Here is an 18,128-nt window from a genome sequence, read left to right on the forward strand (position 1 = left end):
GATAGTCGCGATTCTCGTGTGAATAAAGCCATATACTGTAGGAATATGATACAGGTATATACAGTAGGAATTTTCATGAGATGCTGTTTTGATAGGTATTTCTCCTAAAGATATAGTGTACAAAGCCATGTATACAGCTGGGGTACACAACATTTTCTAGCCTAAGGACCACATTGCCAAACTGAACTAATTACAAAGGCCGCAAGGGTATTCCCATCTAGAAAATTAACGGTGTATCCTTTATATATGCCATAATAAACCAAAATAAGTTCCCCTTCCAAAACTCAGGGGTCACACAAGCTCAGTCTCACTTCTCTCTCTGGGTACATGGAGGGATCTCTGGTGTGGTGGGCAGCAGCTTCTGAAGTTGCCGCATCTCCTCTGATGTCAGAAGAGATGCTGAGTTATACATTAGAGAGTGAGGGCTCATTTACACGGGGGTAAGCATATTTTGGTTGCATAAATAAGCTACATATTTAGGTGACCGAAAATCGCTTACATCTGAGTATTTCACACGGTTCTGCAGGCTTTTGTGAGCGCAATTACACAGAATATCTGAGCACGCAATAAAGTATGCAGAAGGGCCCATGTATTTGTGTATTTACTGTGTATTTGCACTGGCCCATTCACTTCAATAGCCTACTGTGGCACATAATACGCACCAAGATAGGCCATGCCATGTATCTATTCATGTAATCGAACATTGCGTGAAAAATACGCTCATATGAACAAACCCATGGAAATCAATAGCGTCTATTCACTGCACTCGTAATTAGTGCTGCAAATACGCCTGTGTGAACAAGCCCTGAGACAGCACTACTCCAGAGAGGAAAGATTGAGTATATTAGACCACCTTGGAGCATTTACTGAGTGGACCGGACACAAAAAGGCCGCTCAACAGAAACAGCAGGTGGCGCTATTCTAACATTAGTGCTAAAAAAATAAATATAAAAATTGATTACGGGCTGGATTTTACTACAAAAAAATATTTTTCGTGGGACAAACCCTTTAATCAAAATATATTGGTACCTGGCTACTCTACACTATTGATGCGGGGTGAGGGGGACAGGCTTAGAACCTTTAAAAGGACCTTAGTTTTGGCTGTAATGGTTACATCAGGAGACAAATAAGGGGCATATATTTGGTAACATTATACTTAGAAGAGGATGATTTTATGTGTTAGTTTAATTACTGTAATTTGCTTTATTTATATTAGATACAAATGCATCTTTCGCCTTTTGCTCTAATTTTTCTCCACTGCAGACCAATCAAAGAGATAGATAGATGCCATAAGAAAGGCCAATACGTTCCTGCATTCTTCCAAAAAGCATAAATGACCCTGGTTGTGAAAGAGTTAACAATAGGACTTAGCATTGCTACTTAATAGAAATGTAAGAAAGGTATGTGCAACCCCTAAGCAGCTCCTAGAGAACAGCTTGTATACAAGGTATTGTCAGTAACCTATGCGATGGCTTCCCTAGCTACACAAACAGTATCGGGCCGCGGCCGGCCTCAGGAATGCGCTGCAGGTAATCTCACTTTACATGTTTGCCGTCTACACATTCCTGTGTGGCTTCCTGCTTCCATGTAGCGTAACTCCGAAGCTTCCCCGGTGTCCATGTCACCGTCACGCTTCAATACGGCATGTGACTTACAGAATGCACAGAAATAAGGGACTTTTTACGTGGAACGATTTTTGCGCTTCGGGCGTTGCACATTTGTGCGTGCTGCTGCATTTTTTTACTGTACTGTTTGTGCATGCAAATAGTGCCTATTTGCATGCACAAAAAACCCGCAGCCACAGTCCCGTACACTGACATGGCTAATTAGAACATGTAAACTAATTGGGTTATTTGTGCAGAAAAAAAAACATGCTGCATATTCAATTGTGCAACGGACTTACACACGCAAAATATGCGCTTGTGAACGAACGAATATGCGCAAATACGGTCGGATAAATCCGGCCTAAGAATTTCATAGAAAGATGGCAGGTCTGCTGTAGATACGATCTGCAACGATTTGTGAAATTGCCTATCACAAACATGATAAATTAATAGCTGTACAACAGACAACTGGATGTCTAACATACACTCTTGTTGACTAGCTAGAGGTTCCACACCAAACCAATAATTTATTCTATAGCCGTCCGATAATCCAGAACATTTGATAATCTGCAAGGCTTCGTTAAGGGCCACTCCGGCAAAAACGCATTTTCTATCTCTGCACCCCTCATATGATTGCCTGTCAAATTCTGGAGGTCTCCTATGTACATTGCAGCCACTTCCATGCTGTGCAGCCTCCTGTCTGATGCTTAACAAGCACCATCGTGATCCGGAATGCCAACCATCCAGACATTCCTCAACAGTCCATAAAAATAGTTCACTTTTTTCAGTGTCAGTATATTAGATGCATCCATCAATTTTTTTAGGTTAATGGTACTTTGGCAGGTTATTATGACATTCTCATCATTTCACACCTCATAGGAAATGCTGATAATGAGTTCATATCAATATCTGCCTTACAGACAAGTGTGACTAAGGCCACCTGCACACGGGTGCGTTGGACCCCGCATGCAGGACTCCCGCAGCGGAGTTCGAGCCGGTGACCCCTACTTACCTGTCTGGCATCTTCCGGCAGCAGATTCTGCAATGCAAATATGCCCATGTGTAATCGGCCTTAAAGCTGGCTTTTTAAAAGTACATAAACCAAAGTAAATATGATTGTAGTAGACATGATAATTAATTAGTATAAAATGTCTATCGATTTGCACTAGACGTATTATGTGTGTTTTGTGACTTCAGCCTAATGTGAAACTCTGCTGCATAAGGAAAGAGTTAAATCACAGTGTTATATGTTATTGCTTGAGTTTATCCAGAGTGTTCTCCCAGTCCTCCCCATCCCCCACACAGAATCTTCTTGAACAAAGAGATATCTACTTTCAGTTTCAGATTCGAGCACATGTTTGTGAGACAAAGACTTGCTTATACATTGGACTTGAGAGAAGGTGGGCAGGAAGGAGGGGGGGATTCTATATGATCCGACAAATGAGAATCCTATATGTTACTGATGTAACCTGTTGCACGCCCATGTTATGCTTTGCAATAAAAGGCCCTGTCTGGCTGTTTCTGGGCAGAGAGCCATTTTGGATATGAGGCTGATAGCTTGTGTCTAATTTGCTCCACGATGTGTGCACACAATACAATTCGGAAGCTACAAAATACCCCGAAACCTGCTGGAGAAAACCGTAATCCAGATCATGATCTGGTCAGAACTGAGATCACATGATCCACCTGAGGAGAAGGACTCCGGGAGTTTTATATAGGAAGGGAACAAACCGCTTACTAGAGGCCGCCGGGTAGTGGTTGAAGGGAGCGCTGACAGCTGAAGACTTCAGAGGTGACGCTGTATTTTCTGAAATCAGCTGCGGGGTATGTAGCATATTTTGTATCAAAATCAACACCAATGGTGCAAATTTAGACTCTGTTTTGGATGTGGAAATGCGGCACCGATATTCCATGGGATTTTCAGTAGCAGCAAAGTGGATCGTTCACAAGCTGCGGAACACAAAACCTGTGCGTAAATGAACATGCGGTGTGAAATTTAACTATGTAGCATGTCAATTTTATTGTCGTTTCAGCAGTGGAATTCACCTCTTCTCAATGAGGGGGTGAATTTCACACAGAAATATGCGATAAAGCCAAATGGTTCAGGTTTTGAGGCAAACTTTCCACTGCTGATCTGCCGCAGCACATCAGCCCCTGCGTATGGTATACCTTAGGGTATGTTTACACGTAGTAGAAATGCTGAGAAGTTTCTGCAACAGAAAACTCCACTGCAAAATCTGCAGCAAATCCGCAAAAGACAAACCATCGCTAAGGATTTTTACTCGAAATCAGCTGTTCTTCCGCAGCTGATTGCAGAAGATACCACGCTCCCTCTCCCCTTCAAAGTCTTCGTGTTCGCAGGGCCTCCTTCACCAGGCAACCGGCGGCCTCTAGTGAGTTCAGCACCGCTGGTCAGGTGATGCAGAAGTGGCCCGGGGCGCTGTGCCCACTAGAGGCTGCCGGGTGCCCAGCATATTCAAGGTAAATGCATAGGTTGTGATAAGCCACGCCCCCTGGCCACACCCCATTTTTAGCAGGTGTGCCCCTGCTAAAAAAAGGTTTTTCCCAGGCATTTCACAAGGCTGAAACACTGAATTAGTCTCTACTTTACAAAAATCATACCTTATTTAGTGCAGATAGTACTCCTAGTAAGAAACGCTTTACATACGTTTGAGATAGCTAGCTATAGAAACATTCTTCCTCATGTCATGACAATGTCACTACTGTAAGTCCGGGCTTAGGCCATGTTCACAAAGCAGGAATTGGATCAATTCAGATTGGATTAAAAAAATAAAAATCTGAAAGTCCAAAACATAATACCCTGCGGTTCTCAGTTTAACCCATTGTAATTCAAAGTTGCTAGTCCACATCTTACAGACAGCACATGCCATCCACGTGCTGTCCGTATGTCATTAATCAGTCACTAAGAAGTGCAAAAAAGAACTATGGGGACAGGTTAAAAACTATGACATACTGAAGTAAAACAGCGGACAAACAGACCACTTACAGAGGACATGCAGAACTGCACTCAAGTGAAGAACATCTGGTTTTTGTGGATGAATTTGCATGGGCTGACATGACCGTGTGAGCCGAAGTGCCGCACGCAAGAGTCTGACGCGCCAGCAGGCAAGTAGTGCATGGGGATGTCATTGCATATCTCGGCATGTATGTGCATGTAATACACACCAAGATAGTGCATGCATGCTACGATTTTTTTTCTTTTTTCTTCTTTTCAGGCGAGTAATACATGCACAAAAAAAAACAAAACACAGCTGTGAATGGCCCAATGGGCTATTGGCATCGTGTGGGGGAAAATTGCCCACATTACACGCAATGACAATACCCAGTGTGAGAGCAGCCTTAGGCCTTAGTGAGTCTGCAATTCAATTTTCAAGAGTTCCTGAGGAAGAAACAAACCATTTTTCACAATAATATTAATAATTCTTTGGCATTTTATGTGTTTGTACTACAGAGCTACACACTGATTGGAGGGGCTAGGATATGTAGTAATGTATGTAACCCCCTGTGATTCTTCACTCTAGCTGCTTGCAGTCTTTATAGAGCCGGCGGAACTAGTTGCAGTTTATAAACATTTTGTATATAGAATTGGTAATAAATAAATGTGTACAGCACACATTCACTAACTCATTTATATAAAAGCTTTTTGAAAAAAAATAAATAAATAAATAGACCCTTCATAAATCTGACATAATGACATCACGGTCTTCTACTGTACACAGGTATCTGCAGTGCAGAGCATCCATGATGCATTACAATCGTCTAGCCGTCAGCCTGGGCACAATCCACTACGAATCTTGGCAATAAGTGAAATATTTATGGAAATGAGTGCAGCAATACCGGCATATTGAGTTTATAGCGTCCAGCATCTGGGACAAGAGCTAAAACACGTAAACACAGTCATAAGGAGGCTACAATCTGTTGCTACCATGATGTAAACTTTTATCATCCGCTATGTCTATGTCAAAAAATAAACAGATTGATGTCCTGGCTTAACTCAACCCACTACAAGTAACAAGTGACATGTCAGGAAAGTGTTAGGCCGCCTTCATGTATCTGCTGTCAGCTTTCTGTAGCAGAAAATCTGCAGAAAAACACTGTAAATCAACTGTGGCCACAGAGCCTGCTGTCCAGTGTATGACTGGAGATAGCAGAACAGGAAGGGGATGAGTCAATGTGCTCACTGATGTCAATGAGAGCAGAGAGGAGGGGGGAGGTGGTAGAGAACTCACACATAGAGGTGGTGCAGAAGCGAATAGTGAGTTATCTGCTGCTATTTATTCATATCTTCACTGCGCAGTACTGCTGTACACTATACTACACAATGATGTTATGATTCCTTGTTTGTTACAGACATTTAGTGACCAGAATCTGCAGGTCTCTGCACAGTGCATAAAACATAGCACAGCAGCCAGATTCCTCCTATCAGTCCTGAAAGGATTGAGAATCATAGACATACACTGCACAGGCTACAAGCCATATAATGGCCAGAAGTATGGTTATTCCTTTTGCACACAAGCACAATCGCTTATTCTGAAAACTCATCTGTAAAGTTAAGTACACTTTAAAGCAACCCTCCCGTTTCAGGACAAAATCCTGTCCCAGGACCAGAGGAGGGGGGGAGTATATTACCTGCAGTTCTATGCTGTTCCTTTGGTTCTGGATTCTGTTTTCAGGCATACAAGCTGACCGACACAATCTTCAGACTACCTAATCTCCACAGTGCATTGGTAGTGTTAAGACTACCAATGCACTATGCCTGTTTTGTGGTTGACCAAAGCTGCTCATTAGGGATGAGCGAGTATACTCGCTAAGGCACTACTCGCTCGAGTAATGTGCCTTAGCCGAGTATCTCCCCGCTCGTCCCGAAAGATTCGGGTGCCGCCGCGGGGCGGGGAGCTGCGGGGGAGAGCAGGGAGGAACGGAGGGGAGATCTCTCTCTCCCTCTCTCCCGCCCGCTCTGCCCCGTTCCCCGCCGCAACTCACCTGTCAGCTGCGGCGGCCCCCGAATCTTTCGGGACGAGCGGGGAGATACTCGGCTAAGGCACATTACTCGAGCGAGTAGTGCCTTAGCGAGTATACTCGCTCATCCCTACTGCTCATGTGATTAGCACTGGCCAATTACATAGCAGTGTACAGTGTGCATTAGGTTGCTAAGAAATTGTTGGAGTCATCTTGGACGGGTGATAACAGGGCCCAAAACTGACAGACTGGTAAAGAGGCAAAGAAGAACAACTGCAGGTAATATACCCTCCTGCGATACTATTGTACCTTGTCGACACCGGAAGTGGTGGGTGTCGACAAGGGTAAGGCAGTTTGACAGCCAGGTGGCACACCCAGTCCCTGATGAGCTTGCACGGCTCGCTTCCTCAGGTCCTGCGACTCACCACTCCGGTTCCCTTGGCTGCCTGTCTCGCCTGCTCCCATCCTCGGGTTGCCACTCCCCACTCCGGTCTTCTCACAGTGACACTGCCAGAGCCACTATGGCACAAAGAAGAGCACCAGGTCAGGGTGAGTGAGAGGAGCAGTCAGCGGTTAACCGCTAAAGCACCGGCAGGGTCTGTAACAGGAGGGGTACCGATGATGCAGCCAGACACCAGTTAGGAGGAGATGCTGAGAGCGCTGCTCCAGGGAATGTAACTGCAGCTGCATGTGCCTTGCCTAGCGGGGAGAGTGAGGGGAGGAGTGGGGGCCAGGGGGTGGGTCTAGAGGGGAGATGAGGGTCGGCAATGTCCTAGCAGCGTGGGGGATTTAGTTATGGCTGGGATGGAGAGTTAGGGCTAGTTTGAGTGTTAGCCTTACATTATTTGCTGTAAATACTTCCAGTATTAATGCCGCCCTGCCGCTCTCACATGGAAGGATTTACACATAATAATGTAAGCCTAACACTGAAACTAACCCTCCATTTCAGCCATAAGTAAATCACCATGGTGCTAGGACCTTGCTCCAGGCAGCCAATCACCATCTTCTGGGCATACACAGCCCATCACTAGGTCTCCACCCATACTTGTGGTGGAGACCACATACACCAGCACCCTTCCTGCCCCTCTGCTCTAGGACGGAATTTTGTGCAGAATCTGGAGAGCCACTTTAACTACAATGCTGTAAATCGAGTCAACACGATGTGCTAGTCATGATAACAAATGTCTGTATACAGAGCTGTGCATTTTCTATAACAGCATATTTTCTTCAAAATATAGCACACCCTCTTCCTGTGAGATTTCAAGCATGTCTTGGATAAGTATACATCTATCGAAAGAGAGGACTACAAAGGGAATAATATAAAGATGGAATAGATAGACCATACAGTCTTTTTTTCTACTGTCAATGTTCTATATTTTTATGGGTGTTTTGTGCCATTTCTACCCCATTGACTTCAATGAGGTAAAAGCATGGCTGAGAGAAACTGCATGCAAATAATTATGTTTGTTTCCACTAGGTGATGCCATAAATTACAAATCATTTTGGGGGGGGGGGGGGGTGGCGACTGTTGGTCCACTCTCACCAATTACAAGAGCACTACTAAATGCAGAGGACAGCACCGCATCGATTCAGCACCATGCTGGTACCGTAACATTTGAATGTGTAACTGTGCAACGAAAAAGAGCAAGAGCACGTCCTTGTAAGTCTTCTCACACCTTCTAGGTGCGCTCCCTAGGAAGAAACTATACACTTTCCTGCCCATGTCATAGGCTTCTCACCTAGCCAAGCCAGAAACCAGCTGCACACTGATGAGGGGCAAAACAGTCTGTACATGGCAATCTTTTCCTTCTAGAGAAGACTGGCTTTGCCTTATATTCCCAGTCATTGTTACAAGACTTGTTAAAAGGTCTGACATTGACGTGCAGGAATGCTGCCTTCTAACAGGTGGCGATGTAGAGGTATTGTTCCAGCTTCCAATTTGCAGGAAAAAGGAGTATGCCTCATGTAATACTAGTTAACAAATACAGTGATCATAAGAGCTCTGCCAGAGCTGGAATTTAACATCTTGGTTGTACTTTCAGTTTTTTAGGACAAACAGACGGGTCCGAAGAAAAGTTTTAAAAACGTTGCCCTATCAGGGTAACATTTCTCTAAATGAGAAACCACTGCAGCTGAGATCCCTCATGATCAGCTTTTATTTGGGGGGAAGCTGCCAGTTGTGCATTTCTTCTGCAGTGGCCACCACAGGAGAACCGTGGTATTACATGGTTCCTCCAGAGCAGGAGCAGTTCTTTGCAGCTGCTCTCCATGAATAATAAAGAACCATATGCCGCGCATAGACATATGGATAGGGGTTGTAATATTTACCACACCCTTGAAGAGACAACCCTATGTGTCCTTTAGAGTCCTTATGATTTGCCATGGTCCTTAATTTTATGATCCATACATACACTGAATCAAAAAACAACAGGGGGTAAATTAGTGTTTAAAAAAAAACCAAAAAAACTCAACTGTGGCATCTGATCAGTACTGCCCCCAGGAGTTATCAATACATGAACCATCATTTACATGTCATATAGAAGGACAATCTCTTTAGAGGGGTTGACCAAGATAAATTTAAAAAAAAACTGGTTCCTCATGGCAGAGAGTAATAAATAAACCTTATACTCTCCTCTCCTGGCTCCCTGCATGTGCTGCACCAACAACTCCAGAACTTAAGTGTGACGTACTGTTTACATGCTGCAGCAGCCAGTGTACAGTAGGTCATAGGCTGCTGCAGCCAATCACAGAGCTCAGTACATCACAGGGTAAACTCAGAGCTGTTGGCATGGGACATGCAGGGAGCCAGTAGAGGTGAGTATAAGCTTAATATTTTCTGCCATGGAGAACCAGTTTAAAAAAATAAAATCTTAGCCACCCCTTTTAGTATCAAAACACAAATTACCAAAAAAAGGATTAAAAAATATATATGTATTATTGATATTTCTGCAATTCCCTCAATAAATTACTTTTGTGAGCCTCCACTGTGAACCTACAGTATAGCCTGATATGTATAATAACACAATGCAGTTCTGTTATTATTAGGCAACTCGTTTTTTTGGCACATTTTCTCTATTCTTATAAGCACTGCTCCATTTTAGCAAGTGTTATTTTTGGCACATCAAATACTATATTATCCAGCTGAGATTGTCAGAGCAGAGGCGTATTCTAAAGTGATAATGCGCTAAAGGTCAGTTTATATGAAGGTCACTTACCTTGCAACCTTTGCATCACATTTGCAATGTCCCTGGTGCTTCTGTTCGCGAGCCGTGAGGTGGCCATGTTGGCTCTTCAGGGTATCCTTAGCTATAGGAATGTTGACTCCAAGTTTAGCTCTTAAGATGTCACACAATATCTTGCACGGCCCTCCTGAAGCATGCTCTACCTCCTATTCCCACTAGGTAGCTGATGCTTGAGTCACTGCCGTCTGGCACCCAAACAGCAGACCAGTCACGACTGCGGTGCCGCTTTCAATCTCTTCTCATGGGTCCTGTCCTTCTCACTGAAAGCTTAAGCTGCCTGAAAAGACAGAGAGGTAGGATTTAGAAGAGACTTGCATGCTTTCTTGCAATGCTAAAACCTGTAATCTCATTAGCAATTCTGACAAAGATTGGCAGGCCAGGATATGCAGTATTATTTGTGCCAAGCAGACAATTACTGTTGAAAGCGCATTTACTGCAGTTGCGGTGTATAGAGTGAAATATCCGTAAATATAGTCATCCGTGTGAGCGATGCGCCAGTACTTTATATATCGAAGACGTAACTGCTACCTAGTACTATCCAAGATGCTTCTAATATACTCTAACCCCGGACTTGTATGAAAGGCAACAAAACCATCAGCAAGAACACTATAAACGTTCTAAACAGGTAAGTGCTGTATAATGGGTTTAATCATTTCAAGCCTAATGCCCTCTAAGATGATTAAATACTGCAAATATATATACACCGAGGGTGTGAGAGCAGTGATCCCCGTAGAGGGACTGTCCATATAGCTGCTGTATGATCCGCGCCGGGAAAAGTCATTCTACACGCCAATATGTTATCCCCGTGTTCTGCTGTGTTAGGGCATGTAAGGGGTGTAAGAGACATTAAAGACCTCTCTGCAGGAAGAGATGGGTAACTTCTAAGATATGATTAAAGGGAATGTCCCAAGGATAAAGAATAAGCATCTGATTGGCAAGGGTCTGACTGCGTAGATCCCAACGATTAAGAAATCAGGGACTTTCACATGTCCATGAATGTTCGGACCGGTGGTCATGCGTGTGCACTACCTCTCCATTCATGGCAGCCAAAGATGGTAGAGCGATTGGTTTGTCGATGATGTTCCGTACAGCCATGTGACCACTACAACCAATCACTGGCCTCGGCAGTCATGCTAGAATGTATGGCACATGACCGCTGAGGCCTCGGATTGGCTGAGGTTGTCAACCAGAAGTATAGTACATCACTGCACCAGGAGAATAAAGAATGGCTGGGACCCCAGGAGCATCGGCACCAGAGCCGTGGGTGATTTAACGGAAGAGTAATCATTGCTCTTTTTATAACATTTTACTGTTAGCTTTATTTCTTAAACTCTTGGACAATCCCTTTAAGAGACTGCAAAAGTGAAACTGAACAGACATAAACCCCTGACTATAATCCCTGTGGATGTCATAGAAGGTGGCTCCCGGCTCCGGATCCTTCTGTATGTGTGAGAACTTTGTCGCTTTATAAGACCAATTTCTACTTTGGCGGAACAACCCATAAATACATGACATTACCGGGCATCAGAGCAGCCGGATCAGGGCTGATCACTATTGAGTTCTATTAACAGGGATGGTCTGCCTGAGACAGGCGCTTTAACCCCTGAAGAACCAGGCTGTTTTGTACCTTAAGGGCCAGACACTTTTTAGAGATTTTACCCATGTGGTGGTTTAACTGCCCTATTTTTTTACCTTCAGCTCCCAAAATTATTTTTGCTGCGTTTTTTTTCTCATTACACATATGGCTATTTTTTAAATATCTTTTTCACTAACTTTTTTCCTATGTTTTGGTTTATTGGGGGTAAAAAGCTAAACCAAAAAAAATTTTCTTAACATTTATAGTTTTTGGGCTCTTTTAGACTAAAATTACCATATATACTTGAGTATTAGCCGACCCGAGTATATGCCGAGTCAATAAGTTTTACCACAAAAAACTGGGAAAACTTATTGCCTCGAGTATAAGCCGAGCTATCCTCGAGTATATACTGGGTACAAAAAAAAACAAAAAAACCCCAAAAACTCCATACTCACCTCCCAGCCGGCGTCTGTGCAGCAATCTGCGTGAATTCTCCCAGCTGTCATCTCTGTCAGTGCTGTGTAAGTAAGTACTGTGATTGGATTGAGCGCCAGCCAATCACAGCCGGCACTCTATCCAATCACAGCGCTTACTTACACAGCGCTGACGGTGGGGAATTTGAAAGCCGAGCAGGGAGCTGATAGCGGGGAAAATTCTAAAGCAGCTTGTGATTGGCTATGAATGATCAAGCACTGGCTGTGATTGGCTGGCGCTCGATCCAATCACAGCGTTGACGGTGGGGGAATACAGAGCCGAGCAGAGAGGACGATGGGGGGGGGGGGGGTGACGGTGGGGAGATTTCCAGCAGTTGCCACATCGCTGCTGGGAACACAGGAATTCAAGCAGCTTGCCGCACCACCGCTGGGGACACAGACGCCGGCTGGGAGGTGAGTATGTAGGGGTTTTTTTTAACCCTTCCCTGACTCTAGTATAAGTCGAGGGGGGCTTTTTCAGCACAAAATAAATGTTCTGAAAAACTAGGCTTATACTCGAGTATATATGGCAAGTATGGGAATGGGTTCATTTTGTTTCAGATGTTTTGATATATAATGATATGTATGGTTTGGGATTACAGGGCGCATATGGCAACAGTTTTGGTTGGCATTGGCTTATCTTCTTTACAATGTATTCATTTTTATTTAATTCTGTCATCTTGTTTTACTTATTTATGGGTTTTTTTTGCTATCTAGGTCCTCCATGACATCATGTAGAATGGCATAGCAATATGCTAACCTTTTCATGGCAAAACTGGAGAGTGACTATCTAGTCTAGCCACAACAAACCACTGGCCTACTTCCGCTACTTTGATAACATCATAGTCATTTGGACCAACACTGAACAAGAACTAATAAAATTCAAAGAGATTCAATGCATTCCACCCCACCATAAACCTCACATTAAGATACTCATTAACAGAAATCAACTTTCTGGACACCATCATAAAAATTTCAAACAACTCAATACAGACATCCCTATACCGAAAACTGACTGATCGGTCCACATACCTTAGATGGTACAGATTCCACCCTAAACACATCAAAAAGTCCATAGTCTACAGCCAGGCCATCAGATAAAACCAGATCTGCTCTAATCTAACAGACAGAGAGGAACATTTACACATTCTCAAAAAGACATTTGTAATCAGGGCTATCAGCCCAACCTCAATTGATGACCAAATCCCCAAAGCCACCAGGATACCCAGAAATTAAGTACTCCAATATGAGGAGAACAAAAAAAAAATGGACATGTAGCTCTAGTGGTGACCTACAATTCACAGCTAGAGGTACTAAGGAAAACTGCAAAGAAACTCCATCATACCCTACACAAGGATGACCGTCTGAAAACCATATTCCCGGACCGTCCGCTCCTAGGTTACAGGCAACCTCCTAATTTGAGGAACTTTATAATCAGGAGTGCATTACCCTTGGACATTCAAAAAGGAACTTATCACTGTAATGAAAGGAGCTGCAAGACTTGCTCACATATATTGACCACAGGCAGGATACGGATCCCCAGCACACAGCAGGACTATAAGATCCCTCGGACATTCACATGTTCAACGTCCGATGTTGTGTACCTGATCCGATGCAGTAAATGTCCTGTTGGGGGGCTTTATATCGGCGAAACAAGACAAAAACTGAGAGCCAGGATGAGATCGCACTGCCATTGAATTGGAGAGGAAATGACGGAATTACCTGTGAGAAAACATTTTTGTGGTCACGGACATAGCATAGAGCAGATGAGAGTTATCATACTGAAGAGCAACTTCAAGTCACAGCGTCACAGAAGACTTTGGGAGTATAAATTTATGGTCATGTTTGATACCCTCAAGAATGGAATAAACCTCCACCCAGGATTCTTGCATAAGTGGAGAATATGAAAGGTGAGAAGAAGGTCAAGACAGGTGTCCTCTTTCCAATCATTGTCTGTTTTTTGTTTTTCCCACAAAAATTCAGAAATTGATTGTAAGAATTTTGCTATCCAATAGGTGGTGCTGCATAGCTAGTATTATCATCTTTCCATGTGCAGTTCAAGTAAAGATAAGAGACATCATAAGTGTCACATTCCTTAGCTCTGTGGACTGATTTAGCATCTATCTTTGCTTCGATTGCTGTTAGCCAAATTTCTCAAATTTCTGTTTGTGAACATTTATTTAGATCAAGAGGGTTGCCCCCTCCCCACCCTTCCCCCTCTGCATTTGTGTGCCATCCAAACCCGTTTCATTCTAGTCTGATGAAGGGTGAATAACAGAACTATCCGAAAGCTCGCTGTAACATCATGTATTTTTGTTAGCCTTTAAAAGGTATCATATCTACAAGATTACTTGGTTTCTCTTACTGAGAACAATCACACTTTGCTCTACTGGCTAACACTGTACCAAACCTTTTTTTTTGTCATAGTACATTGTGTAAAACATTAAATACAACTTGTCGTGCAAAAAAAAGACCTTATGCAGCTATATTGACAGAAAAATAAAAGTTATGATTTTTTCAAAGGGAAGGAGAAATTTAAAAAAATTTTTTCAATGGGGCTATGTCTTTAAGGGATTAGTATAATGGAAACTCATAATAAAATGAATGACACCAACTGTTCAAGGGGAGAAAGCTGCTTTCCTTTTTCGCTATGGGTGCAAGAAAGGGAATCCCCTGGCCGAACGGATCCATCTTATGACGGAACCAAACCGCGCCGAACGTACCTTATTGACTATAATGAGGTCTGTTACGCTTCCGCTCAGCTCATTTTACTAGATGAAAAAGCGCTGCTTTTTTCTGATATTTTGTGCCGGATTTGCGACAGAACCTCCAGTACGGAGACTGCACCACAGGTATGAAAGCGGCCAAACTCCTTTTTCAGTGGTTACTTGAAATAAATTATTTCCTCCTAAACTGTGACTGCAGTCAGTTCCATTAGCAGTAAATATTTATTTTATGGACAGATCTAAAATTAAATTTAGAACAAGCAGAGACTACGGATGTAAAAATAAATAAATAAAACACTGAAGATGCAACATTAAGCAGGAAGCTTCTTGTTATATCTCCTTTGAGCACTAAATTTGTTTATTTTAAAACCAAAAATGAAGTATAAATAGAGAAATAGATGTAAAATACAGAATACGTATCAGCAAAGAAATTAAAGTACAATAAACTGGGTAATTAAAACTTTAATGATGCAGCCTAATTTTTTTTAAGTACCTAAAAAATTGCAAAACTATTGTCAGGTCTATAGGTCAATAGTAATTGCAGCATCTAACTGGTTAATAGGAGAGGCAGCTCTCTCTGTCACGGCTGAGCTAATGGGTTGCCTGGAAGCCACACAGTCCTCCAGGACTGCCAAGTCTGGCAATCAAACCAACCAGTAATAACACACGTATGTGTTACAAGTACACGTAAGGGCTCTTGCTCATGGGCGGATATTTGCTGCGGAATCTGTGGCTGCATCGCGGATCTGTAGCAAATAGCTCCCATAGTATGCTATGGCAAATCGGTTCTTCCTCCACACTTGCGGAAACCAATTGCATTTTCCGCAAGCGGAGCAAATATCGCAGCATGCTCCTTCTTTCTGCGGATTCAGTGCAGACGGCTTCCATTAAAGTGAATGCAAGGAGTCTGATCCGCAGCCCGTCTGTTATGAACAATGGGCCAAGACGCGGAGGAAGAAAATTGAAAAAAAAACAACAAATCTGTACAGCGAATGCCAGACGGGTAATCTGTACTATCCATCCACAGTACAAATTACCCTGCGACAGACCGGGGACGCGCAGCCGCCACTGCTGTCACAGCCGGATTTTGCTGCGGGATTCCACATGCAGAATCCAGCTCTGCACTGCTCTGGAGCTTTAATCAATTTATCTGTACAGCAAAATGGACCTGTTAACCCCTTCTCTTATAAATAGCAAAAAGATTAAAATGGAAAATATAGGATCTTTAAAAAGTAATGAGGGAAATATTGTAGAGGGTGATGGGGGGAAAGAAAATCTGTTAAAAAGTTTTCGCCAGTGCATTCACACAGGAAAATGAAAAGTTAGATGAAATACAGAGTAATGGAGGAAACTCTCCACCAAAAGTTACCAGTCTAACCCAGGAAATGCAGATTGGTCTCAAAAATATAAAAATAAACAATGGCATATACCCGAGTGTTGTCTCCCTGGTGCTCCAATTCAACACCTTGCAGGTTGACAGATTATTGTTGCAAAGCAACAGCGTATATAGACGCCGCTCATACGCAATGTATATATGCGCCCATAGAAAACAATGGGCTTTATCACATGTATCACGTGTATATAAGCGGCAAAACAGAACATGCTGCGTTCCTTTTTGCGCTTGCATATTATGCAATTCCAACACGCTAATGTTAGTGGAACTGCATAAAGCAATGTAATTGCCTGCCAGTTACCGCATACCACACGAGCGTACAACGCATGCATAATACACATCCATGAGCCCACACTAATGAAAACGGGGGTTGAGTTGTAGGATGGGTTGGTGTAGTTAGAACTGGCAAAATAGTTAATTAGGATACACTTAAAATAAATTGTTGAGCTCTCTTATTGACTGCAGCTTCTGTGATGTCCCATGAACTGCAGTTGTCAACAGAGACCGAGCATTTTCGCAGGACACAATGGAAAGGGTAGAACTCGGACAACCCCTTTAAAAGGTGTCTGGACACCTCTCTTGAGTGTAACAATATTACATGTTATAGTCACTGATTACTTAGAAGGGCTGTTGATCCAGGGATTTATTCAGATTGGAGTCAGGAAGGAATTTTTTTGCCCCGAAAATGAAAATTGGCTACTACCTCCTTGTTTTTTTTTGCCTTCGTCTGGATCAACATTGGGGGTAATAGGCAGAACTAGATAAATATACGTCTTTTTTCAGCCTTATACACTATGTTACTAGCATATGGTGTAATGATGCAAGAGCATAATATAGGATATGCTGCAATTTGATTCCTGCATTGCAGTGCCGTGTGGGAGGAAAAAAAATAAATAAATCGCTCATGTGTATGAGCCTATTCAAAAAATGGGGTTCATATTTGTGCGTCTCGCAACGCTCAAGTCTTGCACGATTGTCTCGCCCATGTGAAGCCCAACTAGGTGGTAATAACATTGGAATGCTTTTATTTATATAAGTGATTCACAGATTTATTTTCATGACATGCTGTACTTTATTTTAGTAGGAATTTTGGGCGATAGGTTTTGTGTTTATTTATTTTTAAAAATCTTAAATTTACTGAATTTTTTAGCAAAATTTGCAATATTTAAAAACTGAATTTTTCAGCTTGCAAAACAGATAATCATACCATGCAAAATAGCTAATGCTTAAAGGGGCTGTCCCGCGAAAGCAAGTGGGGTTAAGCACTTCTGTATGGCCATATTAATGCACTTTGTAATATACATCGTGCATTAAATATGAGCCATACAGAAGTTATTCACTTACCTGCTCCGCTGCTGGCGTCCCCGTCTCTATTGCTCCGTCTAATTTCAGTGTCTAATCGCGTGATTAGACGCGCTTGCGCAGAAGGGTCTTCTCCCTTCTGGTCGGTCCGGGCACGAGCGGCGTTCTGGCTCCACCCCCTTCTACGCATCATCACGTAGCTCCGCCCCGTGTGCCGATTCCAGCCAATCAGGAGGCTGGAATCGGCAATGGACCGCACAGAGCCCATGGTGCACCATGGGAGAAGACCCGCGGTGTATCGTGGGTGAAGATCCTGGCGGCCATCTTGGAGGAAAAGAACGAAGAAGCTGCACACAGGGGATTCGGGTAAGTAACTTTTTTTTTTTAATTACATCACATCCCTTGGGTTTGTCCTGCGCTGAACGGGGGGGGGACTATGCAAAAAAAAAAAAAACGTTTCGGCGCGGGACAACCCCTTTAACATTTATCATATGTGCACTATATGCTAATTCCATTTAGAGCATGCTTTTATTTATTATGGATGTCATTGAGAAGAAAAAGATAAAAAAATTAAGTTTATTAGTAACGATTAAAAGATGAAGTAGACAAACTCAGAGGTTTTTTCAGCCATTTGTCTGGCACCTTCTCTCTTCCCAGTCTTCCTAAATCATGTCTTGCATAGAAGTGGAAAAACATCTCATTTTTTTGTTCTTTACTTTTGAACATGTTCAATAAAATATGAAAGAAGTATTCAATGCTGAGCTTGTCTACTTTGTCTTTTAGTCATTACTATTAAAGTTAGTTTTTTTAAATCTATTTCGTCATTGTTTAC

General features: G+C 42.8%; 1 protein-coding gene across 1 annotated transcript in view; it reads right to left on the reverse strand.

The window, feature by feature from the left end:
* SYNE1 (spectrin repeat containing nuclear envelope protein 1) overlaps nt 1-18,128 on the reverse strand; it is a 575,530-nt gene that overhangs the window by 540,487 nt on the left and 16,915 nt on the right. The window contains exon 2 of the mRNA XM_066595961.1: nt 9,800-10,103. Coding sequence (XP_066452058.1) covers nt 9,800-9,866 — 67 coding nt within the window. The 5' untranslated portion in view covers nt 9,867-10,103. The remainder of the gene's footprint in view (nt 1-9,799; nt 10,104-18,128) is intronic.

This window comes from Eleutherodactylus coqui, chromosome 3 (assembly GCF_035609145.1).
Source record: "Eleutherodactylus coqui strain aEleCoq1 chromosome 3, aEleCoq1.hap1, whole genome shotgun sequence".
Lineage (NCBI taxonomy): Eukaryota > Metazoa > Chordata > Amphibia > Anura > Eleutherodactylidae > Eleutherodactylus > Eleutherodactylus coqui.